This window comes from Sinocyclocheilus rhinocerous, unplaced genomic scaffold (assembly GCF_001515625.1).
Source record: "Sinocyclocheilus rhinocerous isolate Xijiao unplaced genomic scaffold, SAMN03320098_v1.1 scaffold688, whole genome shotgun sequence".
NCBI lineage: Eukaryota > Metazoa > Chordata > Actinopteri > Cypriniformes > Cyprinidae > Sinocyclocheilus > Sinocyclocheilus rhinocerous.
This window is the reverse complement of record NW_015651641.1, coordinates 501766-523710: the sequence shown is the minus strand read 5'-3', so window position 1 is coordinate 523710 and position 21945 is coordinate 501766. Positions and strand designations below refer to the sequence as shown.

The 21945-nt window shown below is 38.1% G+C and overlaps 1 protein-coding gene and 1 long non-coding RNA gene across 2 annotated transcripts in view; one reads left to right on the top strand and one right to left on the bottom strand.

Moving 5' to 3' along the window:
• The window catches only part of LOC107713314 (uncharacterized), a 17577-nt gene extending 15466 nt beyond the window's left edge, over positions 1–2111 (top strand). Inside the window, exons 2-3 of the long non-coding RNA XR_001636878.1 lie at positions 1919–1928; positions 2043–2111. This is a non-coding gene — a long non-coding RNA (uncharacterized LOC107713314). The remainder of the gene's footprint in view (positions 1–1918; positions 1929–2042) is intronic.
• The window catches only part of exd3 (exonuclease 3'-5' domain containing 3), a 44009-nt gene continuing 23998 nt past the window's right edge, over positions 1935–21945 (bottom strand). Inside the window, 2 exon segments of the mRNA XM_016518777.1 lie at positions 1935–2655; positions 2918–2984. Coding sequence (XP_016374263.1) covers positions 2318–2655; positions 2918–2984 — 405 coding nt within the window. The 3' untranslated portion in view covers positions 1935–2317.

The following is a 21945-nucleotide window of genomic DNA, read 5'->3' as shown; positions in this document are numbered from 1 at the left end:
GATTGGGTTAATCTTTTTCACGTTTCCTTGGTTGGTAGATGCACCGGGGACCTGATTATAGCACGTAAAACCTGGAAAAGTCAGATTTTCATGATAAGTCACCTTTAAGTATCACAGTTCACAGCTGACATCAAAGCAACAGGATATAATGGGACGCCAGCGAGGTGCTAATCGACCCGACGCTGAGAATATCCTGCGAGCCATTTCAGAAGTACAGTACATAACAGGAAGTGTCCCATATTCCACCTGGGCCCGGGTCACATTCATCAGAAACCCAAGCCAGTGAGAGCGAGCGAGCGAGTGAGCTAAAAACTCCTCCCAACGTCAACACACGCGTGTTATTTAAGATTAATACGTGTCATAAAAGCTGGAAGGTCGATCTCAGTGGCATCTAAATCTCCGAATGCTTTCAGATTAACCCTGGATTGTTTAAACCTCCACCAAGCACGGTTCAGAAAATATTTGGTGTTTCGTAGCCCTGCGAGGCATTCCGCCTGAAACCAGGCACGAAGGGGGAGATCTTCAAAGATCAGCCAGCCTGCCCTGCGCCTGAGCCAGACAGTGGAGAGGTGGGGGGAAAGAGAGCAGGCAGAGGCCCCTGAGTCACTGGCTGGGGATTCTGCGGGACTAGCATGACGTCTAAATAGAGGGAGGGCCTTCAGAGTCCAATTCAGCCCTAGTACCACGTGTTCAAGGAGCGTGGGAAAGAGGCGAGCTTTTCTTCCCAGCAAAGAACGAGCCAGTATCGAATAACAGAAGCGCAGAAGAGCCGGGGCGGCCTGAACAGGGCTAGGTAGAGCTCCTACTGCAAGCAGACAAGATTATCTCCAGCAAATGCAAACACGCAGAGCTACGGTTACAGTCAACACTTTGATACTTATATTCAGGGAGCACACATTTAAAAGAGGACACGGCTCTGTTTGAGCGTGGCTTTATTGAACTCAGAAGGGCAGCGTTGAGGACTGACTGTATGCAGCCCATCCTGTTATGAACTTGCAAACCGTCCTCAAAAACTTGGAACGAAAATAGTGTCTGGCGTGAATTCAGCAGTGCTGTCTTTGGGGAACCCAAGCATGTTTTTTTGTAGTTTTGACAGATTTACAAATGGAGATATGACTTAAAGACTAAACATAAACAACGTTCGATCTGAAAAAAGGAAGTTGAGAAAATAAAATTTTTTTTTTTTTTGGTTTTTAGAGATAGCTGCAAGAGAGATAACATGCAAAATATTATGATAGATCTTTTAGAAAAACAAATAGAGTAAAAAATGGCTAAAGATGTCGCGCAAAACAATTGTGGGATTAATCCAACGTATATCCTGTTTTAAATTTGTAGTGAATCTGTTCATAAAGTGTTATTTAAAACACTTCACAGGTTTGTAAACAATTTATGGCATTAAATATATTATTATATTGTGTAAAACAAATTTAGATCTTAAAAAGGCTTTTTTATAGTAAAAATATATAGTAAAAAATTACTAAAGATTTTGTGCAAAAACAAATTTAGATCTTAAGTAAAAAAAAAAAAAAAAAGTGAAATTAATAAAATGTGTCATTTTGTGGGGTTAAATGAATGTAAATCCTGTTTTTAATAACATGACTAATTTATGAAACATGACATAACTGTTTTATGACTAATCTTTTCATAAAGTGTTTGTTAAAACAGTTAACACTTATGATTCATGAACAATTTTAGGAGGTTTGTGAAGGTTATAACATTAAGTATATTATAATGTGTAAAACAAATTTAGATCTCAAGTAAAAAAAAATTTTATGACTAATCTTTTCATAAAGTGTTTGTTAAAACAGTTAACACTTATGATTCATGAACAATTTTAGGAGGTTTGTGAACGTTATAACATTAAGTATATTATAATGTGTAAAACAAATTTAGATCTCAAGTAAAAAAACAACAACAGAGTAACAAATGTCTAAACAAGATATTGTGCAAAAATGAAAATGAAAGTCTTGTGTCATTTTGTGGGGTCGCTCCAATATAAATCCTGTTTTTAATAACAATTTGTGACTAATCTTTTCATTAAGTGTTATTAAAAACACTTATGATTTATGAACAATTTCAGGAGGTTTGTAAACATTTTATGGCATCAAATATATTATAATATTGTGTAAAACAAATGTACACAGGATCATTTGCCGTGCAAAACACAATTAAAGCTTCCAAAAGGTTTTTGCACAGTTACTATGACACAGTGTAGCAAATAAAAATACCTCCATAAAACGAATTTTTAAAAAATCAGAGGCGTGAAAAAAAAGCAATGCAACAGCAATAGTTCATCACACCTGGAATTTGGTCGATCTCAAGCTTTTGTTGCTGCGTCTTCACTGACGTGCAAGACCTCTTGGAACTGCGACAGCACCCGGTCATAGTGGGTCCCCTCCCAGAACACCTTTCCACAGCCGGTGCAGATGAAGTACACTGGAATCCGGGGCAGGAGGCCTGAGGGCACGGTCTCCAGCTGAACTTCGGCCCCGCTGGGGAATTTGAAGGTCTGGGGGTCCAGGGCGGTGCGTGGGGCCCAGCGGCAGTGAGGGGTGAACTCTGGGCCCTCTGGGGGCCTCCAGCTATTGTATTCTGCTTGTGTTTCATCCTGTGACTCGCAGTCATTCCGCTTAGATACGATGTCTTGAAGGAGACCTTTTAAGAGAAAGAAAAAGCAATTAGAAGCAAGGAAGAAGGCAGCTTTATGCAACTTTTCACTTCTTATGTTAAATGATGCTGCTGACAAAAGCCAAGGACTTAGACAAAATACTGTTCAAACTAAATGCTAATTAAAATGGAAATTAATTAATCAAATTATTGGTGGAAAATCTGTATTAAATCTGTAAATACATTTTAAAATATACATTTAAATATGTGTTGTATTGACATGGGAGACAAATGGAAAAGAAGTGGCAACCTCTCTCTTTCATCATGCGGGTCATATCCTCTCTGGACAGCTTCAAGTACTCATTACAATTGCAAGCCTGGAAAAAGGTGACAGAAAAAACACATTAATATGTAATAAAAAATTATGACAGTAAGTAAATCAATTAATCAGCAAGACGTTAAATCAAGTGTTAGATAATAAAATCTCTTATTATGCATCGTCGTATAATACAGGCAGAATATACATTCTAAATAACTTTAATACTGTTTATACTTTATTATTCTTTTTTATAATCATTTCATTATTTTTCACATTTTAGTGTAACAGAGACGTCATCAAAACTATGAAATAACTACTCAAATTGTGTTATTTATGGTAAAGGTATGATAAATATTCTAATATTTCACAAGTTCACATATATGCCACATACTTGTTTTTCCTTGACTATATGATCTAACGTATCAATTAACAATAAATAAAAATAACAAAAAATATTCACTAAAATTTCAGCTTTGTATAAAATGTACATGCAGCCAATTTACATGTGTTTACTAATTCTATTATTATATTAATTCTATTAATATATTATTCTAATATATTAATACACACACACACACACACACACACACAATACCGTTCAAATGTTTGGGGTTTTTAAATGTTTAAATGAATGATTTTTAAAAGTATTTAAGTTCATCAAGGCTGCATTTATTTGAAAAATATTAAAAAGTGAAATATTATTACAATTTAAAATAACTCTTTTCTGTGTGAATTTATATTAAAATGTAATTTATTTCTGTGATGCAAAGCTGAATTTTCAGCATCATTACTCCAGTCTTCAGTGTCACATGATCCTTCAGAAATCATTCTAATATGCTGATTTAGGGGTTTTTAAATGTTTAAATGAATGATTTTTAAAAGTATTTAAGTTCATCAAGGCTGCATTTATTTGAAAAATATTAAAAAGTGAAATATTATTACAATTTAAAATAACTCTTTTCTGTGTGAATTTATATTAAAATGTAATTTATTTCTGTGATGCAAAGCTGAATTTTCAGCATCATTACTCCAGTCTTCAGTGTCACATGATCCTTCAGAAATCATTCTAATATGCTGATTTAGTGCTCAAGAAACGTTTCTGATTATTATCAATGTTGAAAACAGTTGTGCTGCTTAAAATATTTGTGGAAAACGCAATATTTTTGCTTTGATAAATAGCAAGAACATTTATTTTAAATAGAAATCTTTTGTAACATTATAAATTTAGTCATTTTTGATCAATTCAATCTGTCCTTGCAGAATAAAAATATTAATTTCTTTAAAAGAAATCCTACAGACCCCAAACTTTTGAACTGTGCTGTATATATATAGCAGTAATGGTAGGTTGCGAACTGGACTCGTATACATTTCAAACAGTCTGGTAAATCCCATGCTAAACTCTCTCACGCACACGCATTCACACACACACACACACACACACACACACGGCTCCAGTGACGCAGGCTAGGTGCGAGGTTAGAAGTTTGCGCCGCCTCTCTTGATTTCACACCTCACTGTGGCTTCTGTCTCATCCTCAGCGAGGAACTCATTCCCACCCTTGCAAACAACACTCAGGCGCTAAAAGCCTCGTCACTGAACTCCATCTCCACCTCAGCCACACCACCCAGACTGAGACTCATGCTGAACGCGACACCTTAACAGGACATTGACAATTCAGTCAGTCAACTCATTAGACTGGAATGCTTTTCACACAAATTGAAACTGAAGTCGAAAGACTCTCAGTTTAAAGAAATATTTTACACATTTACTCACTCACATGCTTCTATTATTTCTGTGGAGCACAAAAGGTGAAATTTTGAAGAAATTTTACTCAACTTCTACACAACAGTATATGGCTGTCGAGTTCCAATAAGAACCAAAAATATGAGTCTTTATAACTCGCATGCTATATTGGTTTCTGTGAGGAACAGAGACAAATTCAAGAACTATCATATCACTTAAGAAGACTAAAAATATAGAGGAGCATGAACACAAAACTTCTCCTTTTGAATACAGAATATGGGTTTTGAACAACATGAGGGTAAATTAATGTTAATTATGTAAATATACACTAATGACCAAAATATAATTATGGGTAATTGGAATACTTAAAGGGGTCATATGACGTTGCTAAAAAGAACATTATGTTGTGTATTTGGTGTAATGAAATGTGTTTATGCGGTTTAAGGTTAAAAAAACACATTGTTTTCCACATACTGTACATTATTGTTTCTCCTCTATGCCCCGCCTTTCTGAAACGCGTCGATTTTTACAAAGCTCATCAGTCTGAAAAAGCGAGGTGTGCTCTGATTGGCCAGCTATCCAGTGCGTTGTGATTGGCCGAATGCCTCAAGCGTGTGACGGAAATGTTACGCCCAGAGTTGCCAAGTCCACGTATTATACGCGATTTTGGGCTTCTTTTTTTGTAAAGTTGCGTGAAAAAATCCCGGGTCGCGGGTTGCGGTTATTTGGGCTTATTTTAAAAAAACATGGTTGCTTGTTAGGAAAACCTGACAAGCAACTTCTTTTCTTTTCATTTATGTTCACTGTATTCTCCAATGCATTGATTGACACTCTGTCTGCTCACAGTTAATAGCCAATCAGTGCAAAAATATAAGTGCTGTAGCGCAGGGGCGGATCTACCGGGCGGATCTACACCCCACCTGCCACCCCAGAATTATCACAGAATAAAATATAAATGTAAGCAGTGTTTCATGTGCTATTTTTCAGACGCGGCGATGACAGTGTAACGCAAAATAATGGCAAAAACACGTATATTAATAAACTGTGCACGATGGTTGCACGCGCACGCAGCGTGCCAGTTTAGTCGGCTTCATTAACAAATGACTCTTGTGAACTGGATCTTTTGAGTCAAAACCACAAAGCGCGGCCCAGGGCACTAACGCATGTCTTCTTTAGTGATACAAGCTCAGAAACATTTATAACCTGTTGAAGTAGTTTATGTTGTGTATTGACTTGGTGCAATGATGGATATTGAAATATAAATTTTTTTCATTTTAAACAGTATAGACGATTACTTAATGGTAATACAATAATTGTGAACACAACTGTGTATGTCAGACCATAAATCCCCAAAAACTATGCATGGGGGTAGTAGACGTAGAGGAGTGGGATGACTTTTTTCCTTTATAAGGTAGCTTGATTTTTACAATGTTTTTGTAATGTATTAATTATCGCGGGCTGTTAAAAAACAAAAAACAAGTAGGCCTATACTAATACTAAGAGTAGATTTGGTTCGAATAGCCAATATTTTAGTAGGCTATAAATATGTTTTTTATGTTTTTGAAAATCTTTTCGGCTCACCAAGGCTGTTTATTTGGTAAAAATACAGTAAAAAAAGTAATATTGTGAAATACTTCCACAATTTTAAATAACAGTTTTCTATTTGAATATATTCTAAAATATAATTTATTCCTGTGATCAAAGCTGAATTTTCAGCATCATTACTCCAGTCTTCAGTGTCACATGATCCTTCAGAAATCATTCTAATATACTGATTTGATGCTCAATCACAGGAATAAATTACATTTTAAAATAAATTCACATAGAAAACGGCTATTTTAAAGTGTGATAAAATTTCACAATATTACTGTTTTTGCTGTATTTTTGATCAAATAAATGAAGCCTTGTTGAACACATAAGAGACTTCTTTCAGAAACATTACAAAATCATAATAATTCCACTTTTGACCAATAGTGTACATGATTTCTATTCATAAAGGTCAGTGTGAATACATTAAGTTTTAAGGATTCAGTTTTAATAATGAATCCATTCAGAGTTCAGTTTAAAGTTTATATGATTTTGCACGCGCACACACAAGAACAAGGTGCTGTGAAAAGGCATGTTGTGTGTGTGTGTGAGGGACCGGCTCAGGTGCCCTTTGCAACCCCCGTCTGCTCAATCTCACGCTCTCTCCATTCCACCTTGAGTGATCTCTTCCCACACACTGCGCAAAACACACCAGCAACTATTTACCCAACTACTGAGTTTCCCATGCAAAAGCAAGTCAAAACCTGCTCCGCCAACTCTTCATACTCATGCCTGCGCCGTCGCGCTCTTTCTCCATCTGTGTTTGCCTCCAAAACCACATATGCGAGTTTTGCCTCATACATAAACACGCGAGGCGTGACCAGACCCAACCCTATGGCAAGTATGTCATATGTAGGAGCCAGGTGCTGCTGCTGTTGTTGTTGTTGCGGGTCCAGCTATGATCTTATCTATGATTGTCAGCCACTTGTGCTTTCCAGCTCACAATCACACATCAGGTGGGACATTTCTGAACATTTCCTCAACATACTATAATTATGTAGGCATCACTAGTGTATACTTCGGTGCAATGTAGAAATTATGCAGATTTTGCACCTGTGAGATTTTACTGTAGGCAAGCCAGTGACAAAACGTCCCCCACTCGTCGTTTGCCCCGATTCGGAAAACAACTGATGAAGAGATAGATTTTATCGCACCTGGTTAGGACACGCTTTGGAAACTCTGGAGTATTTAACGGCCTATAGCTCGTCCTGCTCCGTTTGTGGTATGGAACTGAATGAATGTGGTCTGAAAAAATGAAATGAATACTTGAAAATCATGCAACTTTTTGAGAAGAGATTAAGGCTCCCAAATTACTTGAAATAAAACTAAAATCTCAGTATGACTTAGTGTAATTATCAAGTCGCAACGGCTGTGATTTAATCAAATAAATATATGCACTGCATGTTTCAGAGTGAATACAACAATATAATGTGCATTTGGAAATGCAACATGCACCAACCATCAACCAAAATTGTAATATGTAATTGCAATAAAATTGAACTTATTCAAGAAACTAGGACAGACATAAATGTTAGTATTGTAATTTTACAGCTGTAATGTAAAATATTTTGTATTTTACAGTGAAATATTACAATAGCTATATATTTATTGTTTCATAATTTAATTTCGTATTTAATACTTTTATTTAGTAATAATAATTACTATAATTATAGTCATACTGATCTATAAATCACAAAAATATTTTTTCATAACCAAAAAGCTCAATGGTTTAAATTTTAGTTTAAAGAAATTAGGACCGTCATAAATATTAGCATTGTAATTTTTCAGTTGTACTGTAAAAAAAACAAAAACAAGTGAAATATTACAATAATAATATTTCTTTTGTTTCATAATTTAATTTCATATTTAATACTTTTATTTAGTAATAATACTGATATATATAAATCACATTCAAATTTGTAATCAAAATGCCTAATAGTTTAACTTTTGATGGCCGCCATAAATATTAGTATTGCAATTTGACATTTTTCTTTTTTTAGTGCAATATTGCAATAATAATAATTAATAATTAAAATAATATCTGATTTTGTTTCAGAATTATTGGTATTTTAGGTTTTATTTAATATTCTTATTTAGTATTAATAATAATTACTATAATTATTATAGTCATAACAATATATAAATCACAAAAATATTTTTTATAACCACAATTTTTGGGGCCCAAATTGTGCAGCTCTACAAACACAAGCACAACAAACCTGGAGCTTTTTTTTAGTTCAAGCTTTGATTTTCTCTGGTCAGTGTTTAAACGGGGAAAAAAATCCCATAAAGCTACATTTTAGAAGGGATCCGAGTCATATTTAGGGTCCAAAATATCATAAACAGTTGTGGATGGGCTCTTTTGACCTGGACCTAACCCTAACCACCTAAAACCTTCTAAAAAACACCCTGAACACAGCAGCAACAGCACAGCAAACCCAGGAACCTAAATAACATCCAAGCATATGACAGCGAGTTTTAGAGCTTGCCTTCATAATTTCTTCAGAAAATGTAGTGACTAACTAACTAGGTGCCTCAGGTAAAGACCGTGCGAGAGTTAACAGATGACTGAATGTACAGCACAGTGTTGAGTATGTGTTCCAGACGTCACCTCTATATGAGGCCAACAGGAGCCTCCGACAGCTAAACATTTCCAATTAGAGAGACGTGCTCGAGAAAAGCCAGAAGGAGAGATAGACGAGAGCTGGGGGAGGGGAGCGGAGGGAAAATATTCATTTTGACTCGCACAGACTCCGTTCCCCCTCTCTCTCTCTCACTGCCGCTCCCATGGGAAAATCCTGGACTGCATTCAGGCAGCGGGCTTGTGCTGTGGCTGGGTCACATGACCACGTGTCTGACCAATGAGAGGAGGCTGCTATGATTCAAACAGAAGCAGAGGCAGGTAAGCGTGGGAACTGATTCCTGCCCTGCCGGCACAGCAAACCTCGACGTTTGACACATTTGTTGCAAGCATGGGCAGCCAATAACAAGATCACTACCGTCTTGAGAAATGTAGATAGCATTTTGTGGGAAAACAAATTGGGGTTGGCATTAGCCAATTTGTTTCTAAGAGAGAATGTTTGGCAACAATTTACAATAAGGTTCCATTTGTTAACATTAGTTAACTACATTAACTAGTTCTTTTTAACTACATCAACTATGGCTTAAAATTATTTATAGGATTCCTATTTTCGTTTTTATGGCCCTTCACAATTTAGCCCCTGGGTATTTGTCAAGTATGATATCAGTTTATATCCCTACGAGATCTCTGAGGTCCGAAAATCAACACCTCCTTTGTTTTACTAGGACAAAATACAAACACAGGGGAGATAGAGCCTTTTCGCGAGCTGGTCCAAAACTGTGGAATGACCTCCCTCATAGTATTAGATCCGTTAACTCACTACCGGTTTTCAAAGCTGTGTTAAAAGCACATCTTTTAAAGACTAATGAGGAGTTGTTGTGATGCAGGTTTAGTTATTTTAAATTGTGTCCATGTTGTTATGTGATTTGTGTTGTTATTTGTGACTATGCTTGTTTTTATGTAATTTTATTGTTATATTGTGAAGCACTTTGGGCAACCTGGTGTTGCATTAAACTGTGCTATATAAATAAACAAAAATAAAACTACATTAACTACATTAATTAGTTATCATTAACTAACAATGAAAAATACTTCTATAGCATTTATTCATCTTAGTTATTGCTAATTTAAAAATTCACTAATACATTATTAAAGTCAAATGCTGTATCTGTTACTATTATTTAATTATTTAATATGATTTGAGCTGACATAAACTAGCAATGAACAGTTGTAATTTTATTAACAGATGTTAACCACAATTATTAAATACTGTAACAAATGTATTGGCCATTGTTAGTTAATGTTACTTAATGCATTAACCAATGCTAACTAGTGGAACTTTATTGTAAAGTGTTTTTGTTTTTTAAAATCAATTCAGCTGAACCAATATTATTATGGTTTCTTTTTTTTAGATGTGTTATATTTTTAATATTACATTTATCAATGCCAAACAAAAAAGTCAGATTCAAAACCACACAATAATATTTAACAAAGGAAGTAAATACTACCAAAACCCAAAGTAAAACAACAAAATAATGATAATAATTGACACATAAAGAAAGAAGAACATGTAATGTAATATAATACAACATAAAAAGTAACACTTTACAATAAGTTTCCATTTGTTAACATTAGTTAACTACATTAGTTAAACTAACAATGAAAAATACTTCTAAAGCATTTATTAATCTTAGTTAATGTTGATTACAACATTTACTAATACATTATTCAAATGAAAAGTTATATCTTTTAATGTTAGTTATTGGACCTGAGCTAACATGGATTAACAACGAACAGTTGTATTTAATACAGTTATTATAATAATACAGTATAATACAGCTGTATCTAATATAGTTAACACATAACCTTAATGTAAAGTGTTACTATATAATCAATATTATATTATATTATAGAATTGTTAAAGAATGATTATATTATAGAATTTAATTTTAATACATTTTTATTTACAAGCATTGTCAATTCTTTTTTTAAATCAAATTTTGTTTAAATTGTTGCAAAAACATACAAATGACTGTTTAGATCAGTCTGTTGATTAAAATATTTAACCATATATTTAATATCAAGGTGTTTGTATTTAAGCAATTCAACAACACATTCAATTCCTTTTTTAGGAAAAAAAAAAACTATATTACTGGGCTCTGCAATTTATGTGGAACATATTCATATCTAATGGCATCGTATAGAGGTCTATTTCTGCTCATGCTCATCGCACTCATAGAACAAGCAGATTTTATATTTTTAGACCACATCAAAATGAACATGAAAAGCAAACAGACGAATAACAAGCATTCAATGGCAAAACGCAAACACATTAACTGACAGTTATAATTAAATAGCTTTAATTATGAAAAGAAATTGAGATGAAGAACAACATTTCAGTTCTCTTAGAGGTAATAAGACACGAGACTGCTCGTTTACTTGAGGCATTAGCCGAAAGCTCATCAGGCCTGACCTCTCTTTCTCTCGTGACCCTGCCTGGAGGTGTTTTAGATTAGTGTTGTTGTCAGTGCTAATGGTCCGTTCACTGCCCAGAGAGCTGAACCTGACCAGACAGTTGGACAGGATGCAGTCGACAAGCAAACCATTCCGACACTTCTCTCTTTTTCTAACAACATACATGTGTTCAGAAAACTCTCCCCTGTTGGTCTTGGAACAACTCATACCCAGAAAAGTTTCTTGGCAGCTCTGGATGAGGGGGGTTGCTTTGGGACTGGAGCTCTGTAGAGAACCACGGGAGTCGGGGAATAATGGCCAGTGAGGAGACTCTTTGTGTGGGCTTTAGCTGCAGGGCTCAGGGGGGCACTGGGGGTGTTGTGTGCTAGCTTGGCCTCTGTGAAGCTAGCCTTTCCACCCACCCTATTGATACTTGCCCCTCTCTCAGAACTGAGCTCTTTAGCACTGCCCAAATAGGGGGATAATAGCCCCACTACGAGCCCTGAAACCAAGAATGGTTCATAGCTCTTTCTTTTTCTCTCTTCTCATTCTTTCGTCTCAGGCGGTCAGATCAATGACTCGTACATACTTCCAGCAGTAAATACCCTTGAGGATGTCGCTGGGGAATTTTTTTTGTCCACAACTAGATGTAAATAAATGAGATTTGGAACTAGGGCTGGCTGATTTATGTAAATATTAGAGTGATTTTAATCGTTTTCAATTTGACCATTAGGTTTCATAAAAAGCAAGTTTATGACCACTCCATGTGTCATAACTTCTGAAATATTGGAAGTGTTATTTTTTTTGCAGGAAGTGCATTTTTCATGCTTCAAAATTAGGCATGCATCGATATTAAAGGGGTCATATGATGTTGCTAAAAAGAACATTATTTTGTGTATTTGGTGTAATGAAATGTGTTTATGCGGTTTAAGGTTAAAAAAACACATTATTTTCCACATACTGTACATTATTGTTTCTCCTCTATGCCCCGCCTTTCTGAAATGTGTCGATTTTTACAAAGCTCATCGTTCTGAAAAGCGAGGTGTGCTCTGATTGGCCAGCTATCCAGTGCGTTGTGATTGGCCGAATACCTCAAGCGTGTGACAGAAATGTTACGCCCCTTACCATATTGTGATGTCGTGTCCCGGAGCGACGAGACAAGTACATTAAAACCCATTATAAACGAGGCATTTGTTGCATCCAGTGGGGACATAGTGGGGACAAAGTAGTTTCGCTTTCGCAACGAAACACACGGCGGGCTTGAGAGTGAGCGGAGGGCGGAGGCCTTGAGTGAGCGGAGGCCGGCTAGAGTGAGCGGTCCAAGAGCTTGTAACACTCCAAAGAGAAAGGAAAAATTGAAATCGCATCATATGACCCCTTTAAAATTATGGCCAACACAGATAAGCCAATAAAAAGTTACATATTATGGCCAATAACTGGCCAATACTAAAATTATTTTTAGTAATAATTAAATTAAAAATAATTAATTTTTAAAAAATAATTAAAAATTTATTATTTAAAAATAAATAACTAATTTGCCAAAATAGATGAAAAACAAACCATTAAAACTAGTATTAAAACATTTTGTGTATGAATTGTGGCATCAAAGTGAATTTAGACATCACATTTATTATTTTATTATTTCATATTAAGTATGAAAAACAGATATTCATTTAGGTATTTCACAATGTTAAAATATCAGTATTTTTTGGAACCTTTGATACTTTTTTCAGGATTCTTTGATGAATAAAAAGTTAAAAAGAACAGCATTTATTCAAAATATAAATCTTTTGTAACAATATAAGTCTTCTCTATAATTTTTAAAATCAATTTAATATACCCTTGCTGAATAAACGTATTAATTTCCTTCAAAAAAAAAAAATTTAATGACCCCAAACTTTTGAACAATAGTGAATATTGTTAGAAAAGACTTCTATTTTGAACAAATGCTGCTCTTTTTAAACTTGTTATTAATCAAAGAATCCTGAAAAACATAACACAGCTTCCAAAAAAATATTACGCAGCAGCACAACTGATTCCAACATTGATAAAAAAATCTGCATATTAGAATGATTTCTGAAGGATCATGTGACACTGAAGACAGTAACAATGGCTGATGAAAATTCAGCTTTGCCACCACAGGAATAAATAATATTTTAAAGTATATTAAAAACAGAAAACCTTTATTTTGACTTGAATAATATGTCACAATACAATGTTTTTACTGTTTTTTTATTAAATAAATGCAGCCTTGATAAGCATAAGAGACTTCTTTTAAAAATATTAAAAATCCTACTGATCCCAAACCTTCAAATGGTATATGTGTGTGTGCCTGTATTAAACCGTTTTTTCTTTTTCTAATAACAGTTGTTCTAATAGCTGTTCAGAAAGCTCTCTCGATATATAGGAAGAGAATGAAAGAAGAAAGTGAGAGAGAAACTGTGGGCAAGGTTGTCTTGTCTTCCCACCACACCCACAGTAAATCGCTGCGGTATTTGTCCCGTCCTGTCTCCTGGTGTCTTGTCATGGGAGCGCCACCACACTCTGTTGCGCAAGCCTTGTGCTGCGTTTCACACCTCTCTTTCTTCCCTTGCTTGCTCTCTTTAACCGACACACTTAAGCATGTTCGGAATGCTATTGTGAAGTCTTCATGATTCATCCCCAACTGTAAATATTGACTATGGCAGCCCTTAAGGGGGGGGACGAGCCTGAGAAAGCTGTGGGATGACTGGTGCCCGGCCCACTCCAATGGGCACCACAGATTTCAGACCCAGCAGGCTGACAAAAAGACTTTCCAGACCACAGGGTGGGTCAAAACCCAGTTTCGAAAATCCAGCCTTGCCGGTAAGTATAGAAGACTTTAGAAGACACTCTTAAAAAAACCCTACTTGCTTTTGTTGATCTAGCATAGGTTTACCTACCATCAGCTATGTGCAAGAAAGGTCTGAATTGATCCCATAACACGGATACCAGGTAGCTCTGTCAAAGCAACACAAAGGTACCGACAGTATCAAACAATTTAGCAAACATGAAAGACTCATTGTGCCGTGAAATAAGAGTGCAGATGAGGACCAATGAGCTTGATTTTCTCACAAAGATAACCGTGCACGCACACACACAGCATGTGGGAGATAAAGTGAAATGAAAGGGCGTGAGGGGAGAGAGGTCAAGTGCTAATGATGCTGGATAAGACATGAGAGCCTCAGAGGAGAAAGACGACTTCAAAGCACCTCTTCTCCGAGTGTTGGTGTCCACAAGGAAAGGACAAAAACGAAGGGCTTTGAGATGGCAGCAGGAGTGGACAAAAAGAAGAAAGAAACAAGAACAAGGGTGTAGACAGGAAATGGGACAAGATGGTGAACAAAAGCCTGGGGGGGGGACACCAAGGGGAAGGGGGAGACAAAGTGGAAACGTTGAGGTAGAAGAGGGCTGGGGGTTGGTTTCGGAGTTCACCTCGGGTGTGAAAGCGATGAGGTGAAGCCTAAAAAGGCCTGAGAGAGTTCCTGTGTCACGAACCCCATCGGCAGCCCTCGCCGCCCCTCCTTCCCTCGCGTTCTGGTCGGTCTTGCTAAATTCCCCAGGGCCAGAGGCTGTCCCTTTTCAGTCTCCTGTGACACAGTCATTAGGAGTGTGGGAACTGAATCTGTCCCTCTCACAGTGGCCCCGCAAGCCTGTCGCTCCGCCCCACCTCAGTCCACCATCACCCCCACCGACTCCAGCTCTGCTTGCCCCCTAATATCTCTGAGAGTCGGACCCCAGAAACCCCACTAGCTTCCCCAGCCCACCCCTATTCCCCCCTTCATGTAACAGAGCTGCTATCTCCCAGTACAGAGCTGTCTTTCCCAGTCTCCGTCAACCCCCCCTCCCCCTCCAATCCCAATCATCCTCCATCCCTGACGCTATCTCCTCGCCGATAACCATGGGAACCGTTCTGTGGGAACTGGCTGGACCGGCCCGGCACACCAAAATAGATGGCAAAGAAAAGACTGAGAAAAAAACGGTGAGAAAGAAAACTAAAAATACCTCCCAGGGGAGGGTTTAAACAGATGGACAGAGACAGGTATACAACCTGACCAATCAGGATCTGGCAGGGAAAGGTAACAGGGCGGTGCGGGTAAGTTCTCCTGCTGCGGCTGAGTTTGTTGCTTTGATTTCAGCCTCTTCGAGCCACTGCTTTTACACTGTGGCTTTGGGGCCATCGGTGTCCCCTCTCTTTGTAATGGAGATCTTCCCAATCATCCTCCAGCCCTGACGCTATCACCTCGCCGATAACCATGGGAACCGTTCTGTGGGAACTGGCTGGACCGGCCCGGCACACCAAAATAGATGGCAAAGAAAAGACTGAGAAAAAAACGGTGAGAAAGAAAACTAAAAATACCTCCCAGGGGAGGGTTTAAACAGATGGACAGAGACAGGTATACAACCTGACCAATCAGGATCTGGCAGGGAAAGGTAACAGGGCGGTGCGGGTAAGTTCTCCTGCTGCGGCTGAGTTTGTTGCTTTGATTTCAGCCTCTTCGAGCCACTGCTTTTACACTGTGGCTTTGGGGCCATCGGTGTCCCCTCTCTTTGTAATGGAGATCTTCAAAGACACTCAAATGAGAGCAGAATTCTAGAGATCAAACATTGAAGACTGCTGAGAAGCAAGTCCGATAAGAGCCCAGTAAGTTAATGAACATATCCCAGCATGCTTTGGTTTGCCAACGAACCGGCTAATATTGCAAGTTCAGATGATATCACTGGGGAATCCCTTTTATCAATTAAAAGGTGAAGCGGATAAGGTTAACCTCAGCACCTCCTCCTTTTCCTCATGTGCAAGCATCACGGATGGACTAGCGCAGTTCCTGTGAGAAAACCAACTTTCTTTGGTTACTGGAGGACAGGAAGGGAAAGAGAGAAGGGGAGAGTGCGCATCTTTTCTTGTCTGAATTTGGCCATTTTTCCATTTCAATTTTATTCGACGTCGTTCAGTATACCGGCTCTCCCAGCACTTTCCCAAGCCAGAGAGGCTGACCCCAGTGTCCGTATACCTCGACTGTCCCACGGGGGGCTGCTCTTCGACCCTTCCCACCCCTAACTGCCCAGCACTCCCAAAGCAAACAGACTTCCAACCCTCGATAACATCAGCCGGATCAGACACAGAGGAAGCACTGCCAGCCTCTGTTGACCCCCATTCCCAAGCCGACTCAAGAAGCAAGCGCAGAGTTTCTGAATGCTAATAAATAAAACCAATGAATGAAACGTCTTATGTTTAGCACTACTTTAGTACTTTCTATCACCACACACAGGCACACTATGGGTCACCAGTCTTCCCCTCATTAACACACAGAAAAACAAACACTCAGTAACAGTGGGGTTCCAGGGCTGTTATAGCTTGACAGGCTTCACTGGGGGTCTCATTTAAGAGAGGCATTTACACTGTGCAAGTGCACAGACCAGCCATGCAAAAAGAATCCGTCAAGTCCAACAACATTCCCATGGATGCTAGGCATACCACTATTAGCTACAGCATTTATAACAACCCCATTAACCTTAGAAACTGTTCTTAGCTCTGTGAGCGCTAGTTAGAAGCATATCCATCAAAATCTTGTTTCAAACAGTGCATGTGTGACTTAATGTGGGAGGCATAACGGCCCATTTTAAGTAACCTATTGTTCTTAAGACAAATGACAAATGCAATGGGGAAAGTGACCTTGGCCAAATTGCTCTTAAGGTGACTTTAGTGGATGTATGAAGTCAGTTCTCTTTAAGTTTACACACAAATGTTTACCAACTAACAAATGCCACTTTTAGTCTTGATTTTGAACAGTATATGTGACCCTGGACCATAAAACCAGTCATAAGGGTGAATTTTTTGAAACTGGGATTTATACATCATCTGAAAGCTGAATAAATGAGCTTTTCATTGATGTGTGGTTTGTTAGGATAGGACAATAAAAATCTGGAATCTGAGGGTGCAAAAAATCTAAATATTGAGAAAATCGCCTTTAAAGTTGTCCAAATTAAGTTCTTAGCAATGCATATTACCAATCAAAAATTAAGTTTTGATATATTTACAGTAGGAGATTTACAAAATATCTTCATGGACCATGATCTTTACTTAATATCCTAATGATTTTTGGCATAAAAGAAAAATAGATCATTTTGACCCATACAATGTATTTTTGGCTATTGCTGCAAATATACCCGTGCTACTTATGACTGATTTTGTGGTCCAGGGTCACATATCATTATCTTAACATTTAAAACCTCACAAATGTTATTTTTGATGTTTTGCTTGAAAACTGAGCTTTTTCTTTGAAAAGGCTCAGTTTTTTCTCAGTATTTTTGGATATCTCATCCCAGAATAAAATGATGCCATCGTTTACCAACCATAATGTCACTCCTAATGTCTTCCATGGAACAAAAAAAAAGAGAAATTCTGTTGTTCAAGCTGCTCTGTTACACAAGATAGGAAACGGGGGCTAATCTAAAAAAACATATTTTTTGCTTTGTGCAAACTTTCTTTAAAATAAATGTATTTTAGTTTTATATTTTGTCATCTAATTCAATAGCCACTGTACCTTTCCATACATTTTTGAGACTGTGCTTAAATTATTTTGTTGCGAAGGTAAAATTACAGAAAGGACTACTTGTTCAAAGTAAGAGAACCGGTGAGATAAACACAGCCTAATCTAGATGACCAACTAAGCCCCATTTAGCAAAGTAAGGTAGCAGTAACATTGGCAATGGCAGGCCATTCTGCAGAGCTACAGGGAACCCTGCACGTAGCCCTGCACTTTAAAGGCATGCTGTGTAAGTTCATGAAAGACGACTGGAGATAAAAATGGGCTTGAATGATAGCTTATGGAAAAACATAACTCTCTACAGTCTGCAAAAACAAGGAAATTCGTAGATAAATTCTGGGTGTGGAAAAGCTGACAGATATACACATGTGACAGAGTCGGTCTCTCTTTCACAGTAAATCATGGACACACATGATGCCTTCCTCCTACATGCACACACACACTCCATTCATAATAATGACCGCATTGAGCAACCCTCCCTAAGTACAGCTCATAAAAATGCCCATCAAGGGGGGGGGGAGAGACAGGAAAAAGAAAGACGAGAGAAGGAGAGATTTGTAGTACTATGGTTTTCAATCCTATGATTTTCTATAAAACACTTTGGAGTACCTGCCACATGAATGTGATAATCATTCAATAATACAGTCCTATGGTATTACCTTCTGATACTGTACCTAATGGCTAAAAAGGCAGTCATTGATTTGGAACAATCTACTTAGGGAGCAACTTGGTGCCACACGAGACTCAACTAATTAATCCCAAAAGAGTCTGATGGTAGCATGTTTTTAAGCTAACACAGAGTCTACACTGGACGCGACAAAGCGACCATTGCAAATCATTTGTACTTTGTGTTAATAAGTCATAAATAGAACAAAGCATCAGTTTACTGTCGGGTATTTGTCGTGTCGTGCCACGCCACTTCCAGTGTAGACAGCATGACTGATTATAATGGGTTCTATTGTCTTTTGCCGTGTCGCGCCGCTTGCCAACCGGTGTAGACACGGTGCAATAGTGCAGTACTCCTAAGCCCAAAGTAAATGTAATTATTTTCGCTATATATAGTTATGCTAATTAGCAAAGTGTGTGCATACTGAATGCATGCAGCCAGATTTCTATAACTGCGCATACGCTGTACACTTAAGCCCAAAGTATACTTTGTTTTTATATGCATATGCTAGCGTTGTTGAACGCGTAGCCTTTCAAAATATACACATTTGAGACGTACACGAACGCAGGCAGTCTCTATTTTTAGCCAGAAGTTATGACCAATAAAAATGTCTTCGTATTCTTTTTAAATTAAAGTTGCTGCTATCACATAACCCTCTCACACAAGCGCTTGTCAATGTGGGCATCTGTTGTTGTTGCAGTCTCTGCTATTTTGTTGTTGTTGTTCCATCTCTTTATTTTTATTTTCTACTGTGAAACAAAGGCTCGGGCCAGTGCTGCCACCTTGTGGAACAACTGATTAGTGCAAAACCAAGTCAACGTGCATGTGCGATCTGCGTGTACAAATTACGCACGGTTACAAAAAAACGGATGGTGTGCGTGCAGTACACACATACTATTCTGGTGACGAAATTTGAGTCGCGCGCACTGTATGCGGACCGTCGCGTACACATAATACGTATACTTTGGCCTTCAGCCCGCACATGCATGTGTATTTTCTTGCACTAATTAATTTGTCCGCAAAGTCACGAGCGATTGTATGAGGGGGTTAAGAGATACACACAACCCTAGTTTAAACAAGTACAAAAACATTTTTATTGGTCATAAGTTCTGAAGAGAAACAGTAGACACTGGACAAAGAAAACTTTCCAGTGCGCATGTGTGAAGAGCCTGAGTTCGTGCACGCTATCAAATGAAGTACACTTTGAAAGGCTATGTGTTTGGCTGTATGCATACACTAGTGTTCGCTTCAAAACTAAGCTGTTGTTCACTAATAATCTGCCCCTCTTAAGCCCCAAGTGGACTTCAAATTGTGACTTTAGAAGACATATTGCACACAGGTTGTGTGGACTATTTTCAGGTGCTTTTCGTTGTATGGAAAAGAGCTGCCTGAAGATTCTTAAAAAAAAATTGTCCTTTTGTGTTCCACAGAAACAGCGTACAGGTTTAAAAGTATATACTGAAAATTTTTGATTTCTTTTGAAAATAAACCCATTTTTCGGCCAGTAAATTACTTTAATATACAACACTAATACAGCTGTTGACTCTGTCAGCTGATATGGCGTATATTTTAAAACATACTGTTCCTTGTTTAAAGAATGTTGAGCTGCCATATTTGCTAAACCCAGTGCCGGATGTTTAGAGCATCAAATGACAGAAGGCTAATACTGAAACATGACAAGGTGGCACCAATTTCAGACAATTTAGAGAATTCCTAAAGGGTACATACACTAAAAGCTCACACACAGTGAGTTGTGTCTGAGCTTCTTTTCCTACACACATACTTGCGTGCTGTATGGAAGTGATATATCGCTCTGTCTTTCCGTGAGGTGAAAGAGTGCGGCCCCTCCTCTCTGAACAACATAAGCAGCCCTGTCTGCCCGGGGCCAGTTCTCATGACATCATCGCTGCACAGGAATGCTCTCAAGCAGAAAGCAGCGAGAGGAAGAGCTCATTTCATCTCTCGCTCTCTCTTCTTCTCTCTCATTCCATTCCTATCTCTATCTGAAAAGATCCGTCAATCATTTACCCTCCCTTCCCTTACTTGGGAAGAATTCTCCCTCTTATTTCTTTGTGTGCATGTCTTATGTTCACTGTATTTTTTTCCTTTGTTTTTATTCTCACAGACATTCATCAGCTCCCACATTGCTAAAGCAAGCATCACCTTTATTATTGCTCATACTAACTACTGATTTCAACAAAACCTTAATCCCAAATGACTTATACTTTGTTGCACAACTCGTCCCTCGCCATTTGCAGACATGAATGATACCTCAAGTCAAGCAGCTTGTTTTCTAATCGATCAGACCTTTTTTTGGAGCTCTGTTTCTTTAGCCAAGCCAAGGATGACTTACAACTTTTCACATGGTGGATCATAAAAACTAGCTTTCTGGGTGCAGAGGGGACACTTGGTGCGACTGAAAGTAGAGTTCATTTACTGGCCAGCTGTGAGTTTTTAACTGGTGTGCTAGAAGGGAACTTCTGGGATATTTTCAGAGTAAGTCTTCGGACAGGGTCTATGGAATGCAGACAATTTTGACTCGTTCCTCAGTTTGACTTCATGAATGGAAAACGTTTTTACAGTGGAAGTTTAGTAGCAACCAAACCAGAGGTTCAAAATATGAAATGTTAAGGTAGTATTTTTAAATACTTGCATGAACTCTTCAGTGGAAACTTGTGCTTTTTGAGTTGAGTTTGAAGCTGTAAATCATTATTTTCAATTGGGACTACTTTTCTAGGTGGATGAACTTTTGGATTTCCTGCGGTTGAAATTCATTCTGTTCAAACAGTGTTTCACCCAAAAATGAAAATCTGCTGTTCATTTACTCAACCTCAGGCCAAGATTTAGGTGACTTTTTTTCTTTAATAGAACAGTAAAGATTTTTTTAATACCCTGTGACATGGACAGGGGCAGCTGTGTGTGTGCACCGTGAGATCGCTGTGAAATACGGAAATTACGCACCATTTAAAAGTATATTTAGAAAAAGTCTAAGTAAGGGTCCCTCACTGTCTTTCTCTCAGCAGTGGCAGGAAGCAGCTTGGCTCTAACACAATGGCTCACATCAAACAGCGAGGCTCTGCGCCGTGTTACCGACACACACATACACACCAGTGCCAGCCAGGCCAATCAAAACACAGCGCGCAGAAAGCACAAACAGATCTAGGCAAACAGGACATTCCAGCTGCCGGTTGCTACAGATTCCTCACCGCAGCTAATCACAGACCCAGAGAGCGAGAGCAACCGGGGGTGCCAACAGGAAATGCGCTCCTATTATACATCTCCAATACAAGCGCGCACACACATACAGAGGACCAAAAGTCGCATACCCTGACCCTCTGTCCTCACAGACTGACCTTTTGCACCGGACACACAGACAGAAGTGCAAGTTTGCAACTCTATCCTCCAAAATATGACACATCCG